This window comes from Sinohyriopsis cumingii, chromosome 4, assembly GCF_028554795.1.
Source record: "Sinohyriopsis cumingii isolate HCF-2022 chromosome 4, ASM2855479v2, whole genome shotgun sequence".
NCBI lineage: Eukaryota > Metazoa > Mollusca > Bivalvia > Unionida > Unionidae > Sinohyriopsis > Sinohyriopsis cumingii.
This window is the reverse complement of record NC_142964.1, coordinates 52,280,851-52,303,399: the sequence shown is the minus strand read 5'-3', so window position 1 is coordinate 52,303,399 and position 22,549 is coordinate 52,280,851. Positions and strand designations below refer to the sequence as shown.

The following is a 22,549-nucleotide window of genomic DNA, read 5'->3' as shown; positions in this document are numbered from 1 at the left end:
CACAATAACAGTCCTGTAAAATTAATGATAAACTAAATTAAAAGTATACAAGACCCTTACATAAAAATCTTCAAATGATATACAATCTGATGTACAGGCTTCTGTTTAAAAATCCATGTGATCTTAATAATTTTGTTATACTGTAATATTCACTTATGGAGATGTACTTTTCATTGTGTATTTGATAAAGGGAGTCACTGATCTTCCGCTATACAAATTTGATAAATTTTTTAATATTCATTCAGTCGTTATTTTGTGGACTTTTAGTGGCAAGGTACATTTTCTTATACCTTCCTATGTAATAACCCTTACATTGGGATATATTTTATATCGGAGTAGCAGCAGAAAATGCACACCAATATATACATCTGTATGTGATTTGGGGTTACCTGCAGAAAATGCACACCAATATATACATGTGTATGTGATTTGGGGTTATCTGCAGAAAATGCACACCAGTATATACATCTGTATGTGATTTGGGGTTACCTGCAGAAAATGCACACCAATATATACATGTGTATGTGATTTGGGGTTACCTGGACCCATAGTTATGGAAAATGTAAGTCTTTTGAAACGTTATATTCTCCATTTCGCAAATGATAATCTTTAGCATTGTAATCATCCATAACTATGTAACAGTTCTGTCATGCCTTGGTTATTGTCATAAACAGAGCAACAATGCCAGAGGTACTGACAGTATTGTAGTCATCCATAACTATGTAATGATTCTGTCATGGTTTGGTTATTGTCATCTACAGAGCAACAATGTCAGAGACATTGACAGCATTGTACTCATCCATAACCCTGTTACAATTCTGTCATGGCTTGGTTATTGTCATAAACAGAGCAACAATGTCAGAGACATTGACATCATTGTAATCATCCATAACTATATAACATTTCTGTCATGATTTGGTTAGTGTCATATACAGAGCAACAATGTCAGAGGCACTGACAGTATTGTAGTCATCCATAACTATGTAACGATTCTGTCATGGTTTGGTTATTGTCATCTAGAGAGCAACAATGTCAGAGACATTGACAGCATTGTAATCCTCCATAACCCTGTTACAATTCTGTCATGGTTTGGTTATTGTCATATACAGAGCAACAATGTCAGAGACACTGACATCATTCTAATCCTCCATAACTATGTAAGAATTCTATCCTGGTTTGGTGTGTGTCATTTACAGTGCTACAATCAGAGGCGTTGACATCATTTACATCATCCATAACTACAATGTCAGAGGCAATAATAGTGTTGTCATCATCCATAGCTATGTAACAATCCTGTCATGGTTTGGTTATTGTCATGTACATAGCTACAGTTAGACACATTGATAGCATTGTCATCGTTCATAACTATATAACAATTCTGTCATGGTTTATTGAGTGTGTGTCATACAGGGCTACATTATGAGATGCATAGAGATCATTGTCATGATCCATAATTATGTAACAATTTTGTCATGGTTTGTTTAGTGTCATATAACCGGCTCAAAACTTTTCAGTTGGTTAATTTTTCTGCCAGACAAATGACTTGGAACTTTTACCTGTCCTGCATCAATTTCATTCATCCTACACTGTACTTATTACCAGATCTGCTTAGAATGTCCCTTATCTAATTGGAGGAGCCAGTTGATACAAGGACTTGCATGCAGACAAGCAAATTAATCTCTGTGCAGGCTCAGATCTTATCATGCAATAATAAAGTCTGTAGCTAAGAGGTCAAAGTCATTAGTGGGAAAAAGGTTACTAGATGGACATATCATGTACCATCTGCAGTACGTTTGTAGAATAGAACAATTATATTTTTAAGGATTGAAAATAAGACTGTTGGACTGTTGCATGGTTACAAGAAAACCTAATAATATTCTTGTCTGTGGGTCATGACCTTTATGTAATGATAATCTCATTGCTTACACTTATTCTCAGGTACCAGTGGTGCTTACCTGGAGCTGCTTAGCACAAGGGCAGACAAAGATCTCATCACTCTTACCTATAGAAAGGTGAGGAAAACTTCATAAATATTCAACATTCTTGTTTTACTTACAGTTATAGTTAGCATTAACCAGAACTGCTGTACTCTGTTTTTTTTCTCCCCTTTTTTGGAAATCATTCTCATTATTTTCCATGAAGAAATGTTTTTGAGCCACACTTACAAATGTCCATCATGGAAACATGAACATTTCATTGTTTTCCAAGGAATGATTGAATGCTTAGATATGGAGTACATTGATAGATGGATGATTGTGACATCGATGGGTAGATGGATAAGCAGGCTGGAGAGATATCTCATAACTGAATTTCATGTTTTGCAGGTTTCATTAAGTCATGAAGTTTGAAAGTCTATTACTGTATGATCATCTATAGTGAAGGCCATTCATTCAGAGTGTCTAACTGATTTTTGGACTTCATGAATCCTGTAAAATATTTAATTTCACTTCTTATAATTACAAACAGTTTTAAAAATAATAAACAATCTCAAGAAATGAATAACACCTGTAGTTTAATCACTGTTTACAAATAGCCAAAGAAAACAAGAAGGGTGCACAAATATGCAGAATATATATATATATATATATATATATATATATATATATATATATATATATATATATATATATATATATATATATATATATTGGTTGTCTATATGTTCAGGTTGAGGCAACCTGTCCTGACTTTGAGGCAGTGTATGGTGGAGTGGAGCAAGGTGTGGAACTTAATTTTCACTCTCTCCACATTTTGTTGGACCAAGGGGCAGTCATGTACATGAAGTCCTTCCTGGATGGACTTCGTGCCAGGTGAGTTTGTGGCAAAGTCAGAAGCAGTATTCTAATATTTCATATGTTAAAATTTTGATGCATTATTGCATTTCTATCATGTTGTGAAGTTTTTTAGCTAACATTTAACCAGCAAGTATTGATGAATGAAAACAGAATATTCTCTATGAATCTGTATGTATGGTAATGTGTTAATCTAGGTGTTTTTGTAGATATCTAGGAACATTATGATAAGATAATAATAGACTGGATTAGCTTTTAATTAGAATGTTTCATTTATTTAGAGGGAAGGAGATATTTATCCAGCAAATGGAAAGCAGAGAATGTTTTCACAAGCAGGTATCTAGTAAATAAGTACAGTTCAGTTGTTTTTATTATTGAATGATTCTTCTTTTTGTTGAGAGCAGCCTGCAGAATGTGGACATGATGATGAGTATGACCAGTACTATGGTGTCTTCCTTAGCATCAGATGTGACAACTCAGCATCTGACCCCATCCCTTCCCGCTTCCAGACCGGAGGCAATGGGTGACCATCCAGGTAAAATGATATACATGACCTCCATGGCACACCTCCTTTTGTTACACAGATAAATTACTAGCATCTTTTATATTGATTTTTCTCAATATAGGGACTTAATGTAATTAAATGAATTGATCCAAAAGTCCTTCTCTCCATCCATTCACACTTCTTGTAACCAGCACAGCTCTGCAATGCTTACTCAAAATTGGATACCGTTTGGTAGGGTACTTGCAATGCTTACACATAATTGGATGCCATTTGGTAGGGGACTTGCATACTACTTTAAGTGTTTTGTCTTTATGTATCTAATTTGAATTAGTTATTGCCCATTTTCTGTCACTGTATCAGCTTCACTACAGTAGATCCTTGTAACCAACATAGTTTGGAAACCTTAAGCATATCTGGTCCAGTCTGGTCAGTACATTTTCTTTGCACATTGATATGCCTCTATGTTTTTTTTAATCAACTTAATTTCATTTTGGACAGAGTCATATTCTTGGCCCCCAGTTTCACTACAGTTTTCAAAATGTCTTTCCAATTTGAGATTTTACATCATCTTGTAATATTTTGGATGATATCAGTATTTTTGTTAGAGGTAGAGATATTGGCAAGGATGCCACATCTTAGTGTGAGATATTGGTAAGGATGCCAAATCTTTGTGTGAGATATTGGCAAGGTTGCCAGATCTTAGTTTTAACATTTGACACAGAGAGACATTTTTTAATGTTAATAATTAGCCAAGGACTTCCTAGACTTTCAGGAAATCTTCAACATCCTCAAAAATATTGCAAGTCTCCTAAAGTAAATTCAAAATTTTATGTGAAAAAAATTATTCTTACCAACAAAAACAAAGATGTTCAGAAACGTCAGTTCTAGGAAGAAATGTTTAGACGCTTAGTGAAACTGGTCCCTGGACTTCTAACTGAATCTCTTCACATGGGATGTTACTTGTAACCAGGTATAACTGTAATCCTAACACCTAACTGGATGCCATTTGGTTGATGAATTGCATGTTTTAGGTAGATATATTTTAATGGTTTTACCGTTTCAGTTCAGTTGTGACAGTTATTGCTCTTGTTTCCACCAATATTTCACCTTGATTCCAGCAAATTCTTTTAACTAGCATAGTCCATGAACCATTTAACATGGACAATTTAACATGAACCATTTACCCCAATGCAATTTGGTGCACATATTGTCTCATAACCCAAGATGTTCCTTATATAGGTTTTGTGACATCAATTCTATTTTTGATAGAGCTATGGTCCTTGACAATTAACTTGAGATCTCAACATGGGAAGTTATTTTTAACCAGCAAAACTCTGCAACCATTACACTTAATTGGGTGCCATCTGGTAGGTGAATGGACTATTATTTGTAGATATACCTTTTAAAGGTTGTATCTTTCATGTCCAATTTTTGAGAGAGTTTTTTTTTTACTGTTAATATTACATCTACAGTACAGCTGATCCCTCTCTCAGTCATTACTTAAGACACAGTTAACATTCTGATGCAGTTTGGTATGTACATTGTCTCAGGAGCAACTTAGAAAACTCAGGCTATGAGATAAGACATGAGAAATGTTCATACCAAACTGTATCAGAAAATATGATAAATAGTATTTGAGTAGTTACAAGCAACATCACGTGTGATAATATAACTGTCGAGGAGTGTGTGAAATAAAATCCATAAAAGTCACATATTGGTCCTGAGACAATGTACATACCCGTATTAACATACCTTTACCTTTAATTACTACACTGAATCCATCATCTTAATGACTTGCACCTTGTGTTATTATATGCCCATCTAAAGTTGGACATAAAATATGCTGGTCCAGTCCATAATTTTGTAACAGATGGAGCTATTTTCATGAAACTTTGTCAAATTTTATGCCATGGATAGATGGCATGTTGGGTCCTGTAGCTAGACCTCTAATCTACGTTGAAGGTTACATCAATATAAATGTGATTCTGGGATTTGCAACCTTCTTCAGAGGATAATTCTTGAGCCACTGAAGATGACCAGTTGACAGTGTGTTGCATACCATATTGATGTTGTTACCCCCTGCCGATGTGGGGATGTAGAATAGATCCAACTTGCTTTTATGCATGTTATAAGAGGCAGCTGGTTTGCTGTCCTGGGATGATGTCCTGGATCTCGAATTCATAAATTCAAATGAGAAAAATCCTATTTTGCAGATTCCAAGGAGAAACATGGTTCCATTGTACAGCTAAACATCTTGGCTCACATGAGGAGCTTGAGTTTGACCCTGTCAGACAACAACAGCATGGTTGCACAGCTGCATGTCAGAGGTCAGTAACAGAACCTATACTGTAAAATTGTTGTAGCTAAATTAGCATTGCATAACTTTCTCACTTGACTGGTCAATTAGTTAATACAAATACTTTAATTTGTAGCTACTGAATTTTGTAAGTTTTTAATGTCAGACTTTTTTAAGGCTAAATTCACAAACCAACTACTTGTATGTTATTGTTTAAGAAAGTTCATATGCAAAACTATTGAATTTCTTGAGTAATTTTCCCATCACAACTCTATGAAATTAAATAGCATGGAAATAAAACTAGACTTAAAGCAATTACTTGGCAGGAAAACAATAGTTATACTAGACATAATTTGTGAGTTTTTTCATGAAACTAGTAATGTAATTCTTTTAACTTACTAGGAGAACTTGATTAAAGCTTTAAATAATGCTGAGATGTTGATCAAAAAAAAATTTTGTTGCAAAAAAATCAAACATTTGTCACTGCATTGTGTTTTGACTCTAGGTCCTAATATATGTAACAGAAAGAAGTTTAAGTAAAATCAAAATATTTATTTGTCAACAATTCAAAGTGAAAATTCAAAAGACACAGTATTTTGAATTAAATTTCAAATAATCCTAAATGTCATTTCACAAGTCCAAAGGAATAAAATGTTCTGAATGAATTCTAGTAGTCTTGAATGTCATTATGTACAACATTGGTGCAATCCAGAATGTAATTGAATGAGTTTTCAGTATTTAAAAAATGTGTTAATCAAAAGTCAGTGAACACTGAGTAATTTCATTGTATAGTTTAAAAACATAAATCCTCTCAAATTATTTCTGGACACAATTGTAAACTCAAATAACAAATGGATTCCAGAGACTGATCTAAAATAGGAATTACTTACTTTTTTACCATGTCCCTATTTTACACATAGACTAGATGCGAGTTATTCCAATAGAAAATTCCAATCAAATTGTAAGCAAATTTGTTTTTAGAATGTTTTGAATTAAACGTTATCTTATATCTAATATCTTACAATCATGGACAAAGTCATGTAAATATCCTCTTTACAAATGACCGTTACCTTAAAGTACAATTTACAGTCATAAAGGTTAAGAACAAAATATAGATATACATACAAACTGATTATCTCACAGTGCTTTTGGCAGCTAGCTTAATCAGATGGTGTTATCATGAGTTTGCAAGCATTATTAGTGTTGCATAAGAACTGACACAGAAGGTGGTCAAGGGTATTTTGGTCCATACCTTATGTGTTGTTTGTATTTTCCATGTGGTGTCCATACGCAAGGACACGGCATTTTTATGCAAGCAACTACACCAATGTAAGACTATATAAATTTGAAGCTATAGTGTTTTGTAAAACCATATACATTTTTAAAACTACATACATTTGTAAAACCATATACATTTGTAAAACCACATACATTTGTAAAACCACCACATATATTTGTAAAACCACTTACATTTGTAAAACCACATACATTTGAAAACCACATACATTTGTAAAACCACATACGTTTGTAAAACCATATACATTTGTAAAACCACATACATTTGTAAAACCATATACATTTGTAAAACCACATACATTTGTAAAACCATATACATTTGTAAAAACGTATACATTTGTAGAACCACATACATTTGTAAAAGCATATACATTTGTAAAACCATTTGTATGTCCTTTTCTTGAGGTAGGGGATAAATATTAATCATCTTGTACATCAACCGATTATTTCTATCTCATTAGCACAACTAGTTCTGCATTTTTTTATGGATTGCCATTATCAGTATTATCCACATTGCCTGCATATTGACAAATCACTTTATTCCAGCAATGTTAGTTAGTTGTTGGCCTTCTTTTTCATGTAGCAGTGCATGACTCAGTCTAGTTATAGTTCGTTAATTGTTGGCATTCTTGGTTTTGTAGGAGTGCATGACGCAGTCTAGTTATAGTTTATTAGTTGTTTGTCTGTTTTGTTTTGTAGCAGTGCATGACATGGTCTCTATTTAGTTTGTTCATCTCAGCATTGCAAAAGATATCCACATATGTAGCTTTGAAAACATCATTTTGTCACAGATCGTATCAGAAACAGATAATAAGTAGAAATTTAAAATAGTTTAAAGAAAACTAGATGATGTTCTCTACATGTGGCACACAACAGCTCCAATAATCATTTTGTCCTGTATCAAAAATGGTCTTCCTTAACTCCTGGACCAATGTGGTGGATTACATGTACAGAAATCCTTCTTTTTCAGCTTGTATGGAAAGGCTCGTGTTGCTCTGTATGTCAGTATAAATGGTGCTGAAATCATTCATATGTGAAACAAATTATATATCTACATTTTGAGATGCTTATATGAAAATTTATTTGAGCTACAGTTGTGGATATCATTCATGATTCTGAGCTGAATGAACTTTTTATACAGTATTATCCTTTTCATCTAAAATTGCACATATTGACAAATCACTTTTCTCCTGCAATTTTTGGGATTGTTATTGCCCTTTGTAACAATGTGTGGCACAACCTTGTAAGTGCAGCTGGTCCCATACTTTCTGATGGATTCTGTGGCACAACCTTGTAAGTGCAGCTGGTCCCATACTTTCTGATGGATTCTGTGGCACAGCCTTGTAAGTGCAGCTGGTCCCATACTTTCTGATGGATTCTGTGGCACAACCTTGTAAGTGCAGCTGGTCCCATACTTTCTGATGGATTCTGTGGCACAACCTTGTAAATGCAGCTGGCCCCATACTTTCTGATGGATTGCCATGGAAACAGTAAAATATTATGACCATCACTAAAGATCCGCATATCCACAAGTTATTTTGCTCCCACAATTTGTGCTGGAGTTATTGCCCTTTTTCTCTTGTAACTTAATGCAGTGCATGACAAAATCTTGTTAGCATAGCTAGTCTTGCACTTTGTGATGGATTACCATGAAACTTGGTAAATTTACCATAATGTTCATCACCTCATAATCTTAATATCAGGGTTCCCACGCTACCGGGAAATCGGGAAAAAGTTGGGAGAAATGATATTTTTTTCCCCCAACCGTGAAAAGTCCTGGAATTTTGCAAATATTTATGAAAGTTGGGAAAAATCTGTGAATTTTCTGTCACCACTTGACGCCTGAAATAATCACATAATTGAGTTGTAACTAAACTGATTTTGAGTTAAATTTATTGAGTTCTAACCAGAATATTCAGAGGGTGCAGTATGGATTATTTGCTTGCTTGCAATAAACATATATGCTGAGTAAATCCAAACGCCCAGTGGATTAAATTCATTTATTAGACATTTATTTTCAAAGTCATCTCGATATCCGTATCTTTCCTTACATGGAATGTATGAAAACCAATCTAGCATCACAAGAGGCCAACATGGTGGTGACAAAGCGTAGCCACTTACTGGATGGCCTAGCAAACTTTAAATGTTGATCGATCGAGTGATTCATGCATGAAATAAAAATTACTTATTTTCTCAGAAATTGTGAGTATTAAAATCGTTATGTCTTTAATCAGCTGAAAGACAATATAAAACCACGTTGATGAAATGTGACTTGGTGCTCACAATTTGCATTGCTAGTCACATGAGTACAGTACACAAATCTAACAACCCACTTTTTCAAATGTTGTATAGAAAAGAAAAAAATTAAATGAAAGTAGTATACTTGTTTTTAATAATAATACAATAATGATAGAACACAAAATTCTCCATATTTATATATACCGAGAACAACTTTTTGAGTATTGATATATCATGTGACTACCACGTTGACATGTGATCTCTGCTTGATAAATCAGACTGGCCAGATTGCTGGTTTTTACAAAACGTGTCTGACTTTAATTTAATATAATTGAATTTCTGTACAACAACATTGTAAAGGAGTTTGTTGTTGATATCACATGACTATTGGACATCCGATGTCATTTGAGATTTGTGATGTCATGTGACTAGTCATGCAGATGGCGAGTACTGGGTCATGTTTCATCTACACCATAGTTTCGTCTTGTTTGACTGCAAATTAATGACATAATGATTATAATACTTGCCATTTCTGAGAAAATGAATAATTTTCCTATCAATTTCATGCAGGCATGAATCAATATAACATAAGTTTAAATTTTCTAAGTGACTACGGTGGCAGCATTTTCCAAATTTTCGATATGCATTTGCAGTGACCCCACACTTGAGCCTAAATGTCCAAAAATAAATAATAGGGTGGGAAAATTTGGAGGAAACTCGTATGGATAAAAGGACTGCTAATCGTTTTAAGCTAAATTTGTAGTCCAGATTGTTGAATCTCAGAGCTGAAATGAGAAATTGTTGTCCCTTGTTTCACCAGCATGTCTGCCAATTCTGCCCATCGGGTAATTCTGCGCAATGATGCATCATTTCTGCAAACATTGGATCACGTGTTATTTGTTGTCAAAAATTAATTTTGTATAAAGAACATCAGATCATACTTTAGTTAAGAAACTTTATATTTTTAAAGTCTACACAAATATCCCACACTTCGGCTCGAAATGCATATGAAAATGTGATTTCTAAATGTCAACATGAAGACCCACTCCATGACCTTCTTGAACCTGTAACCCAGAAAATTATATTTACTATGTATCTGTTAGAATCATACAAATAAATATATTTTATAAAATATGGAAATGTATACCTTACAAAAATGATGCATCTTAATCCAAGTTTCCAATTTTGCAAGAAGTTGTCCCACATGTACAAAATCGTCTGCTACCCAACATGTCAGTTTGCCACTAGAACTGGATTCTCACAAAATATCCCGGCCGATAGCCTGATTCTAAATTCTTTAGTAATTTTTCCCTGTAAACAAGATGTTGTAAACACTTTACATCCATTTGTTGTTGTTTCTCTTCCAAATAATAGCTTACTTTTTATTATAAAATATTTAATTTTACAATTTTTTTTTGCAAGATTGGTTTAGTTGGCTTAATATCGCTTGCATTTATTGGCAATGTTATGTTGAATTTTGTAAAACTAGTTACAAACCTGATCAAATTACTCGACTGAACTGCTGACAGAAACAGTCCAAAGTAATGTATTTCATTTCTGTAGCCCGAAGGATAAACATTACATCTTTTCAAAGCTGTGCGCAGAATTGGCCGACATATTGTGAGACATGAAAATATGGTGGTGGTATCCCGTGTGTCCAAAATTAGTATTATTTTGAACAGAATATTGTAGTGACAATTGCTTCTTTTCAAATGGTAAGCATTGCAGTATTTTATTTTTGTCAGTGCTTCGTATTTGGTATGAGTTTTGCTTTAGTATTGGAGACGGAAACCTTAGGTGCGCAGAAATGCCCAACAGCATTGTATATATTAAAAAATGATACGAACTCCTGTACATGTTTCAGGACTGGTTTAATGAATTACATGAAGACAAGTTGATTTTACAGAAAATTCAGTCCATGTTTATACAACAGCATATAATTTTGAAGGTCTTTTGTCAAAATTTAAATCAACCTTTGTGAAAAAGTTTTTTAAATGATGGGTTTTTAACCAGATCATCTTAAGGAGATTAGGTTGTTTGAAAAATCTTGTTTGGGATTTTATTGGCACAGAAAAATTCAGGGTTAAACTAATTTCTTTAAAAGGCAAGATTCTAATTATTTGCGTTTATTTTGTTTCATACTATAATAGGAAATGTTACTTTCTATGAGATGCATATATATATATATATATATATATATATATATATATATATATATATATATATATATTGCAATAGAAATTCTTTCGAATTAAAGGTTTGAAAGGAAACAAAACATAATTTATGTTCATTACATTTTTCTCACTTAGCAACAGAATGCAGCAAAATAAAGCCAGAATTTTTATTCTGTACATTGAAAAGACTTATATGCCATTTTATAGGAATATAATCAAATGTGTTTTGTGTGATATATTTTGTGGTTTTTTGCATTATCATTTTTTCTGACTTTGATATTTTTGGAGAGTCTTGAAAGAGAAACATCTTTAGATTTAGAAAATGCTTGTTTTATAATCTAAGATGTTCTTTAATTCCATTCAGTAATGGTCATATGTGAACCTTGAAACAAGTCATTTCATCCTGAAAAAAACCTGGAAATGACCTGGAAATTTATCTTTAGAAAAGCATGGGAACCATGTAATATGGATATATCAATTTGCTCCCAGAATTTATTATTGCCATTTTTGTCTTGTTAATTAACGCAACACAATCTAATTTGCATAACTAGTCCTGCAGTTTGCCTTATAGTTTAGCTCACATGCTGAAAAGAACTTGATCAGACTTGACAAAAAGTATTCTGGTATAAAGATTTTTCATATTTTTGTAAATGATTTTGATCTTCCAACAGATGGTCACCATTACTAAAAATGAAAAGCTTTCAGCAACTTCCTCTCAAAACTGCTGGACAGACTTTGACCAGATATTATTAATAATAATAATAGATAACTTCATGGCATAGAGTGCTTTCAAACTTGCACAAATTATGCTATTCACCTTTAAAAGCTGAAAAAGATTTAGATAGCCTGATCTCCAAAAAGAACTGCTGGACAGACTTTAACCAACTTACAACAAAATATCCTGGCATATGGGCCTTTCAATACTGGACAAATGATGCTGATTTGCTATCAAACATGGGTAAAGATACAGAATACAGAGAAACCTGGAAACATTATTTTCACAGCATATGCAGTCAGCGTCTCCGGAAGAAATTTCAGGTGAAGGAAGCCCACAGATCTGATTTTTTGGCCAGGTGCTATTGCATGTCCTATTCTTATGCATGAGCACTAAGTAGTGACCCATTCCTCCGGAAATGCCCCATACGTCTTGCATCTCTGATTGCCTCTGTCAACTAAAATCCAGCTCCTGGCCTTTGCGAGTGGCTTAGCTTCAAGGTCCGGCAGACCATGTTTCCACTAACAGGAGAAAGGGTGAAGGCGGGCCACTGGCGCCATAAAACCAATCACTTTGGGTAGATGGGACTCATAAACCTTGGATGGTAGCTCATCTAGGAGAAGGAAAACTCAGATTCCAAACCTCCACTGTCTTGCACCTATACCAACCAACGGGAAAGGCTAATGAAGTAAACCCCGACAGAAAAAACGGAGATGGAGTCCATAAGGCGGTCTGACATTGACTTCAACGTCTTTCCGGCAACTCCTGCGATGCCATTGGTGCCAAGCTGTATTGGCACTCGTCGTTCCCTTAGGTCCACCACCTGCATGGAGAGAGGGGATCTGCTGCATGGGCAACAGCTGATTCTCCATATCACCCTGCCCAGGCTTCATAGCTCCATGAGAGGACACTCCAGCATCATCATAAGGCACTGGTACAACACGGGAAGTAACAGTTTACCGGTTCTAAGTCAAAGCTCGATTGTGGGAGAGCTGTGCTAATGACAGCTCTACCTGGTGCCTAACTGTCAGACAGGGTATTCAGAAACCTGAGGAAGACAGGAAGATAAAGCATGCAGAAAAAATAGCCAGGAAGAAGGCAAAACAACAACTCGCTCTGAAGCTACACCACTGTCTCCAGTAGATTGATGGATGCAAGAACTAAGTAGTGCTAGTGATAAGGCAATGAAAACATGGCGTAAAGTAGTGATGTATTTGACTGTGCAATTTGTGACTAAGGATGAAAGAATTCTATGCAAACCTGAATGTGCCTTTAAAACTCATTTGCTTGACCTTTGACCTTGCCAACAAATGACGGTCAAGTTGTAACTAAAATGGTATATACCTATCTAAACTTTCTCAGTTCTGTTTTTGGATAAAAATACCACATATGCTTGTTTTTTAGTCCGGTTGAACAGCAAGTAGAAAAGGCCCTGATCTGCCATCACATAATGTACCCACAGATCAGGGTCTATATTGTACTGATTATTCCTAAGAAACTGAATAGATACAGATCTAGGCCTATGCCATGTTTGTTGTTGGACCTGACTTATGTACAATATGCTGAATGGGATTTTCATTCAGATATGTCAGAAAAATTCTTTAAATCTGAAGTGTGCAAGAAATATTTGAATCAGTTTGCATTAGATATAAATGTCTACACAGAAACATAGTTTTAACTTTGTTTTGCATTTAATTGTCAGAATTGATTCAAAATGAGACTGTTCTACCCTGAATGAAGTGTTCCCCTTGGAGTTCTTCATTGCATAAAAGCAGGATTGTAATGCCATTGCGAAGTGTTGATTTACATAAAATGTAAAGATATTTTTTTCTACTTTTACCAAGAGAAGGAAACTTAAAGACTGGATATGTATATTTTTTAAATTTCATTTTTCAATTTTATATCTCTTGCAGATTTCCATGGACATTTAATAAAGAGACAGGAGAAGTTATCACTGAGTGGACAGCTGAAAGCCATTGATATACATGATCGTTCCCATGGTGCTCTCTATCCAAATGTACGTATGTCACATTTAGTAAACCTCCTACCATAAGCTCATCTTTGATAAGCCCCCCTTCCTCTTCTTTCTTTCAAAGGACTTTAAAGGCATTCACCCTCATTCTGGGCATATCATAGGAGAACTATTAGGTCATCCATAAGATTTCAGTGGATTAGAACTGGAGAATGGAAGAAAATATATGAAATAATCCCACTGATAATTTGTCTTAATGTTGTTTTCAGATTTGATGAAAGGAATCAATTTTTGCCAGAAGCATGCAAGTAAATTATGCCATTGTAGAATAATGAAAAAATATATCATTTTTATACATTCCATGTAAAATTAACCCATCTATTAAAAGTTCTTTGCAACATTTAACAACAAGCTTTTAGTTTTATTGAGTAAAATAATTACGGCTGTAAAGTGTCTTTTGGGCAAATAAAGGGCAACAGGATATGACTTAAAAGACTTTTTCAAGGACTTTTTGTATGCCTTAGAGGACTTTTTATGTCTTAGAGGACTTTTGGATATCAATATATTATAAGATCTGTAGTCTGCATCAAAATTTAGAAAGCCTCAGCAAAGGAATTCGGGTGAATATATATATATATATATATCAGAGTGATAAATATACACATAATACCACCTCTGTAGGCTGAATTAAACTTCTGATGTTCTTGTGTGAAATCATTCATGTGCGGATGCATTTATTTATGCATTCACACATACTCAAATCTTAAACAATTCAGACCTGCCAACTCTTACAATTTTGCATAAGTCTTACGAAAATTACCCTTAAAATATGGACTTGCAGCATACAAGCATACACTACATGAAATGATAAATTGCAGAAATATCTGGATAATTGACTCACCTGTGTTTTATTTGGATCGGGGTTTCATATTAGAATTAGTGAATTAGTTAGAGAACCAGACTAACTTTACAGTACCACCCCAGACGCTTTAAGCTGCACCTTTTTGTTCCTGCGAAGTGTCTGCATGATCAAACTGTTGATTATAGAATTTTTTTAAAATGGCATGCAGTAAGTGATGATTGATTAGGATGAAATGGAAAAGAAGCCTCTAGAAAGTTTTCAAAAAGTTTATTTAAGTAGCAGTGCTCTTCCTTTTTAAAGGGTTTAATTAAGTAGCAATGCTCTTCCTTTTTAAAGAGTTTAATTAAGTAGCAATGCTCTGCCTTTTTAAAGAGTTTAATTAAGTAGCAATGCTTTTCATTTTCACAGAGTTTAATTAAGTAGCAATGATCTTCCTTTTTAAAGAGTTTAATTAAGTAGCAATGGTCTTCCTTTTTAAATAGTTTAATTAAGTAGCCATGTTCTGCCTTTTTAACGAGTTTAATTAAGTAGCTATGCTCTGCCTTTTTAATGAGTTTAATTAAGTAGCAATGCTTTGCCTTTTTAAAGAGTTTAATAAAGTAGCAATGCTTTTCATTTTCAAAGAGTTTAATTAAGTAGCAATGCTCTTCCTTTTTAAAGAGTTTAATTAAGTAGCAATGCTCTGCCTTTTTAAAGAGTTTAAGTAGCAATGCTCTTCTTTTTTAAAGAGTTTAATGAAGTAGCCATGCTCTGCCTTTTTAAAGAGTTTAATTAAGTAGCAATGCTCTTCCTTTTTAAAGAGTTTAATTAAGTAGCAATGCTCTTCCTTTTTAAAGAGTTTAATTAAGTAGCAATGCTCTTCTTTTCTAAAGAGTTTAATGAAGTAGCCATGCTCTGCCTTTTTAAAGAGTTTAATTAAGTAGCAATGCTCTGCCTTTTTAAAGAGTTTAAGTAGCAATGCTCTTCTTTTTTAAAGAGTTTAATGAAGTAGCCATGCTCTGCCTTTTTAAAGAGTTTAATTAAGTAGCAATGCTCTTCCTTTTTAAAGAGTTTAATCAAGTAGCAATGCTCTTCTTTTTTAAAGAGTTTAATGAAGTAGCCATGCTCTGCCCTTTTAAAGAGTTTAATTAAGTAGCAATGCTCTTCCTTTTTTAAAGAGTTTATTCTAGTAGCCATGCTCTGCCTTTTTAAAGAGTTTAATTAAGTAGCAATGCTCTTCCTTTTTAAAGGGTTTAATCAAGTAGCAATGCTCTGCCTTTTTAAAGAGTTTAATTAAGTATCAATGCTCTTCTTTTTTAAAGAGTTTAATGAAGTAGCCATGGTCTGCCCTTTTAAAGAGTTTAATTAGGTAGCAATGCTCTTCCTTTTTAAAGGGTTTAATCAAGTAGCAATGCTCTGCCTTTCTAAAGAGTTTAATTAAGTAGCAATGCTCTTCTTTTCTAAAGAGTTTAATGAAGTAGCCATGCTCTGCCCTTTTAAAGAGTTTAATTAAGTAGCAATGCTCTTCCTTTTTAAAGAGTTTAATCAAGTAGCAATGCTCTGCCTTTTTAAAGAGTTTAATTAGGTAGCAATGCTCTTCCTTTATAAAGAGTTTAATTAAGTGGCCATGCTTTGCCTTTTTAAAGAGATTAATTAAGTAGCAATGCTCTTCTTTTTTAAAGAGTTTAATTAAGTAGCAATGCCTTTCCTTTTCAAAGAGTTTAGTTAAGTAGCCATGCTCTTCTTTTTTAAAGAGTTTAATTAAGTAGCAATGCTCTTCCTTTTCAAAGAGTTTAATTAAGTAGCCATGCTCTGCCTTTTTAAAGAGTTTAAGTAGCAATGCTCTTCTTTTTTAAAGAGTTTAATCAAGTAGCAATGCTCTGCCCTTTTAAAGAGTTTAATTAGATAGCAATCCTCTTCCTTTTTAAAGAGTTTAATTAGGTAGCAATGCTGTTCCTTTTTAAAGAGTTTAATTAAGTAGCAATGCTCTTCCTTTTTACAGAGTTTAATTAAGTGGCCATGCTCTGCCTTTTTAAAGAGATTTATTAAGTAGCAATGCTCTTCTTTTTTAAAGAGTTTAATTAAGTAGCAATGCTCTTCTTTTCTAAAGAGTTTAATGAAGTAGCCATGCTCTGCCTTTTTAAGGAGTTTAATTAAGTAGCAATGCTCTTCCTTTTTAAAGAGTTTAATCAAGTAGCAATGCTCTGCCTTTTTAAAGAGTTTAATTAGGTAGCAATGCTCTTCCTTTTTAAAGAGTTTAATTAAGTGGCCATGCTCTGCCTTTTTAAAGAGTTTAATTAGGTAGCAATGCTCTTCCTTTTTAAAGAGTTTAATTAGGTAGCAATGCTCTTCCTTTTTAAAGAGTTTAATTAGGTAGCAATGCTCTTCCTTTTTAAAGAGTTTAATTAAGTGGCCATGCTCTGCCTTTTTAAAGAGATTAATTAAGTAGCAATGCTCTTCTTTTTTAAAGAGTTTAATTAAGTAGCAATGCCTTTCCTTTTCAAAGAGTTTAGTTAAGTAGCCATGCTCTTCTTTTTTTAAAGAGTTTAATTAAGTAGCAATGCTTTTCCTTTTCAAAGAGTTTAATTAAGTAGCCATGCTCTGCCTTTTTAAAGAGTTTAAGTAGCAATGCTCTTCTTTTTTAAAGAGTTTAATCAAGTAGCAATGCTCTGCCCATTTAAAGAGTTTAATTAGGTAGCAATGCTCTTCCTTTTTAAAGAGTTTAATTAAGTGGCCATGCTCTGCCTTTTTAAAGAGATTAATTAAGTAGCAATGCTCTTCTTTTTTAAAGAGTTTAATTAAGTAGCAATGCCTTTCCTTTTCAAAGAGTTTAGTTAAGTAGCCATGCTCTGCCTTTTTAAAGAGTTTAAGTAGCAATGCTCTTCTTTTTTAAAGAGTTTAATCAAGTAGCAATGCTCTGCCCTTTTAAAGAGTTTAATTAGGTAGCAATGCTCTTCCTTTTTAAAGAGATTAATTAAGTAGCAATGCTCTTCTTTTTTAAAGAGTTTAATTTAATAGCAATGCCTTTCCTTTTCAAAGAGTTTAGTTAAGTAGCCATGCTCTTCTTTTTTTAAAGAGTTTAATTAAGTAGCAATGCTTTTCCTTTTCAAAGAGTTTAATTAAGTAGCAATGCTCTGCCTTTTTAAAGAGTTTAATTAGGTAGCAATGCTCTTCCTTTTTAAAGAGTTTAATTAAGTAGGAATGCTCTTCCTTTTTAAAGAGTTTAATTAAGTGGCCATGCTCTGCCTTTTTAAAGAGATTAATTAAGTAGCAATGCCTTTCCTTTTCAAAGAGTTTAGTTAAGTAGCCATGCTCTTCTTTTTTAAAGAGTTTAATTAAGTAGCAATGCCTTTCCTTTTCAAAGAGTTTAGTTAAGTAGCCAAGCTCTTCTTTTTTTAAAGAGTTTAATTAAGTAGCAATGCCTTTCCTTTTCAAAGAGTTTAGTTAAGTAGCCATGCTCTTCTTTTTTAAAGAGTTTAATTAAGTAGCAATGCTCTGCCTTTTTAAAGAGTTTAATTAAGTAGCAATGCTCTTCCTTTTCAAAGAGTTTAATTTAATAGCAATGCTCTTCCTTTTCAAAGAGTTTAATTAAGTAGCCAGCTCTTTCTTTTTAATAGGTAGCCATGCTCTTCCTTTTCAAAGAGTTTAATTAAGTAGCAATGCTATTCCTTTTCAAAGAGTTTAATTTGATATTAATGCTCTTCCTTTTCAAAGAGTTTAATCAAGTAGCAATGCTCTGCCTTTTTTTAAAGAGTTTTAACATATTTACCTTTTATACTTTATCATGTAGGAATACATATTTAAATTTGTTTGACAGTATATCTTCCTAAAGTTTGTTTTATTTAGTACCACATCTTACAACTCAACTTTTAGTGGATACTCTGTAGCCAGGGTTGTTCTGGTGTGCCATTAACCCTATTTGCATACATGCCTACATGCACAGATACATGAGCATACACACACACACACACACACATATGGGCAGTAATCACGTGGACTCCATTTTTCCCTGTGAATAATAATATCAGTGACAAAAGAAAGATCACTAACAAAAACGTTAAAGGTGATATTCTAAAGCAATATATTGTCAATGGCATTTTGTTTAAAAGTTTCAATATAAGAATTATATTTATGATTTGTAATTATTGATACTGTACATAAATTAAATTGGAATGTATAATTTCAGATAATGACGCTGGATGATAAAGATGACAGTTTGATCAATTTGATTGTAAGTATAATTTTTCAAGGGTAATGTCATTCTCAGTCCAGAATTAACTACAATTCCATGCAGCATGGAATAATGTGTGGCAATTCCGTGTAGCATGGCATGATGTGTGGCAATTCCTTGTAGCATGGCATGAAATGTGTGACAATTCCATGTAGCATGGCATGATGTGTGGCAATTCCGTGTAGCGTGGCATGATGTGTGACAATTCCATGCAGCATGGAATGATGTGTGGCAATTCCGTGTAGCATGACATGATGTGTGGCAATTCCATGCAGCTTGGCATGTTGTGTGGCAATTCCATGTAGCATGGCATGATGTGTGGCATTTCCATGTAGCATGGCATGAAATGTGTGACAATTTCATGTAGCATGGCATGATGTGTGGCAATTCCATGTAGCATGGCATGATGTGTGGCAATTCCATGTAGCATGGCATGATGTGTGGCAATTCCATGTAGAATGGCATGATGTGTGGCAATTCCATGCAGCATGGCATGATGTGTGGCATTTCCATGTAGCATGGCATGAAATGTGTGACAATTTCATGTAGCATGGCATGATGTGTGGCAATTCCATGTAGCATGGCATGATGTGTGGCAATTCCATGTAGCATGGCATGATGTGTGGCAATTCCATGTAGAATGGCATGATGTGTGGCAATTCCATGCAGCATGGCATGATGTGTGGCAATTTCATGTAGCATGGCATGATGTGTGGCAATTCCTTGTAGCATGGCATGATGTGTGGCAATTCCATGTAGCATGGCATGATGTGTGGCAATTCCATGTAGCATGGCATGATGTGTGGCAATTCCGTGTAGCATGACATGATGTGTGGCAATTCCATGCAGCTTGGCATGTTGTGTGGCAATTCCATGTAGCATGGCATGATGTGTGGCATTTCCATGTAGCATGGCATGAAATGTGTGACAATTTCATGTAGCATGGCATGATGTGTGGCAATTCCATGTAGCATGGCATGATGTGTGGCAATTCCATGTAGCATGGCATGATGTGTGGCAATTCCATGTAGAATGGCATGATGTGTGGCAATTCCATGCAGCATGGCATGATGTGTGGCAATTTCATGTAGCATGGCATGATGTGTGGCAATTCCTTGTAGCATGGCATGATGTGTGGCAATTCCATGTAGCATGGCATGATGTGTGGCAATTCCATGTAGCATGGCATGATGTGTGGCAATTCCGTGTAGCATGGCATGATGTGTGGCAATTCCATGTAGCATGGCATGAAATGTGTGGCAATTCCATGTAGCATGGCATGATGTGTGGCAATTCCATGTAGCATGGCATGATGTGTGGTTAGGCCTGTTTCTTGCCAGTGACAAAATAATATCAACAAATCATAAGGGGCAAAGTATCTGTCTTTATCAAATAAATCCACTGTAAGTTAAAAGTTCTTAATTGGGATTATTCTTTTAGATCACTTTTCATCAAACTTGGCATAGAGGTTTACTAGCACCAACATTATTTTCATACATAGAATGATTTTATGAGTCTGGAAGGCAGTTTGTATACGCATTAAACAAAAGGTTGTACTCCCTAAATCCGTTTCATTTTAAGACTTAATGTCTTTATAAATTATGAGTTTTAGCATAAAAAATCAATCCGAATTTTGTTTACTGTCGGCTTCTTTTCATTTGTCTTACAGAAAATCATTTGATGCTTTAAGACAACTTTTCACTTTGATTATAAAATCTAATTTTATTTCAGTTTATCCAGTATTTAGAGAAGGAAGAACAAGCTCCCAGAGATAACCGACTAGAAGAGTTGCCCCTTGACTTCAGGGTCAATGTTAAGGTTGGCCATTTGCAGTTGGTGGCCATTAGCAAGTTCTATTGGGAGCTCAGGGTAGATAACCAGTTGTTTTAATATTGGAAATTACCTAAATTATAATGATAATTTTAAAACCATCTTTTATGGACATTCTTGCATTAAAAGCTGTTCTGTCAGTCGTCTTGGTAATAATGTATAAATTATGAGACGATATGTTTTTAATCAGCCATTGTTGTTCCTCATAAAAATGAATGTTATGCAACCACTTTACATATTTTCTCAGGGCCCTGAGTAAAGCGCTCACCATTAAGGATCACTGCCATCTCAGCTCTGTCTGCGTGAGTTTGAGTCTCAGGCTCGGCTAACGTTGGTATGTGAGAAAGCCTGCCATTAGCTTCTCGTGGGTTGGTGGTTCTTCCCGGGGTTTTCCAGGGTTCTTCCTCCACCAATTATACTGGCCGCCTTATATAGCCTATCTTGTGCTGAAAAATGGCGTTAAACCCAACAATAACAACAACATATTTTCTCCTGAAGAATAGCTTAGGTCGCATGTAATTCATTTTCTATATAACAGTGATTGCTTGTTTTAATTCTTGGTAATAATGGTAAATATGTTATCTTCAGTAACAGTTCTTTTATACATAAGGATAATCAGACGTTACCTTTCTGTACAGTCATGTCGTTTTGTTGTTATTTTGATTTAATAATTGTGTTTTCTTTTCTTTTTATAGAAATTTGTAGAACCTTTCATCAGCATGGATTTTATGGATACAGCAACTGTTGCTATGGAAACAGTGTCCAAGAAGGTAAAATAACTAAAGACATAATTTACATGAGGGTTGTGTATTGGTAAATCTAAACTATAGCACAGTTAGAGTGGAAAAAGTAGAGCATTACTAATATTCAAGATAAACATAATTGATTTAGATCCTAATGGAAATTAGTATCAAGTCTAAATAATTTCAAAAGAAAAGGGTTCAGAGCAGTTGACATACCTTGTATGCTTGCATAAAAGCAGAGTCCAACCATGATCTTCACCTACAGTTGACTAATGTGCCGGAAGATCATAGTCTTTGTTTGTTATAATGATTATGTCTATCGAATAGCATAGTAACAGACCTTTCTGAGCATTATGCAGTAGAACATCAGGGTCTATAAAGTTTGCAGTTGGATAAGTATCACTAGTGCTTAGTTTATAGTCAGTGTCTGGCCCATTCTGAATCCCCACTTTAAGTCTACAAAAATTAATTACATGGTACAATGATAGCAGAGCTCAAAATTAAATTAAATTTCTTTATGCCCTATAAATTTCAAACTATACCACACTCTCCTGTGCATACTTTTGCTTTTGAAGAAAAGGTGACACCAGTTTTGATTAAAATGTTAAATCCATGCTATTTTGGGGAGATGGAGCAAGTTTCTGATGAGATGCATTATCATGATTTGTTATGCATTGTGAGAGAACCTATATGTGTGTTTATGTGTGTGTGTGTGTGTTTTATTTTTAATGTAGCTTTAACAATTTTTTGATAATATTGTTACAATGTCTGCAGTGTGACAGTTTATAGTGATGTCTAGCACTTGGGCATCTTGCTGCAGACATGTAGCTTCATGTACCACCCAATCACATTATCCAGACACCAGGGCGACTAGTCCTAACACTAAACTTTTAATGCTGAGTGTTAAGCAAGGCAG

The 22,549-nt window shown here is 34.3% G+C and overlaps 1 protein-coding gene across 1 annotated transcript in view; it reads left to right on the top strand.

Moving 5' to 3' along the window:
- LOC149801160 (intermembrane lipid transfer protein VPS13A-like) overlaps nt 1-22,549 on the top strand; it is a 354,720-nt gene that overhangs the window by 110,275 nt on the left and 221,896 nt on the right. Inside the window, exons 26-33 of the mRNA XM_089956772.1 lie at nt 1,939-2,012; nt 2,668-2,810; nt 3,197-3,327; nt 5,511-5,624; nt 13,930-14,033; nt 19,016-19,060; nt 20,792-20,929; nt 21,586-21,660. Coding sequence (XP_089812898.1) covers nt 1,939-2,012; nt 2,668-2,810; nt 3,197-3,327; nt 5,511-5,624; nt 13,930-14,033; nt 19,016-19,060; nt 20,792-20,929; nt 21,586-21,660 — 824 coding nt within the window. The remainder of the gene's footprint in view (nt 1-1,938; nt 2,013-2,667; nt 2,811-3,196; nt 3,328-5,510; nt 5,625-13,929; nt 14,034-19,015; nt 19,061-20,791; nt 20,930-21,585; nt 21,661-22,549) is intronic.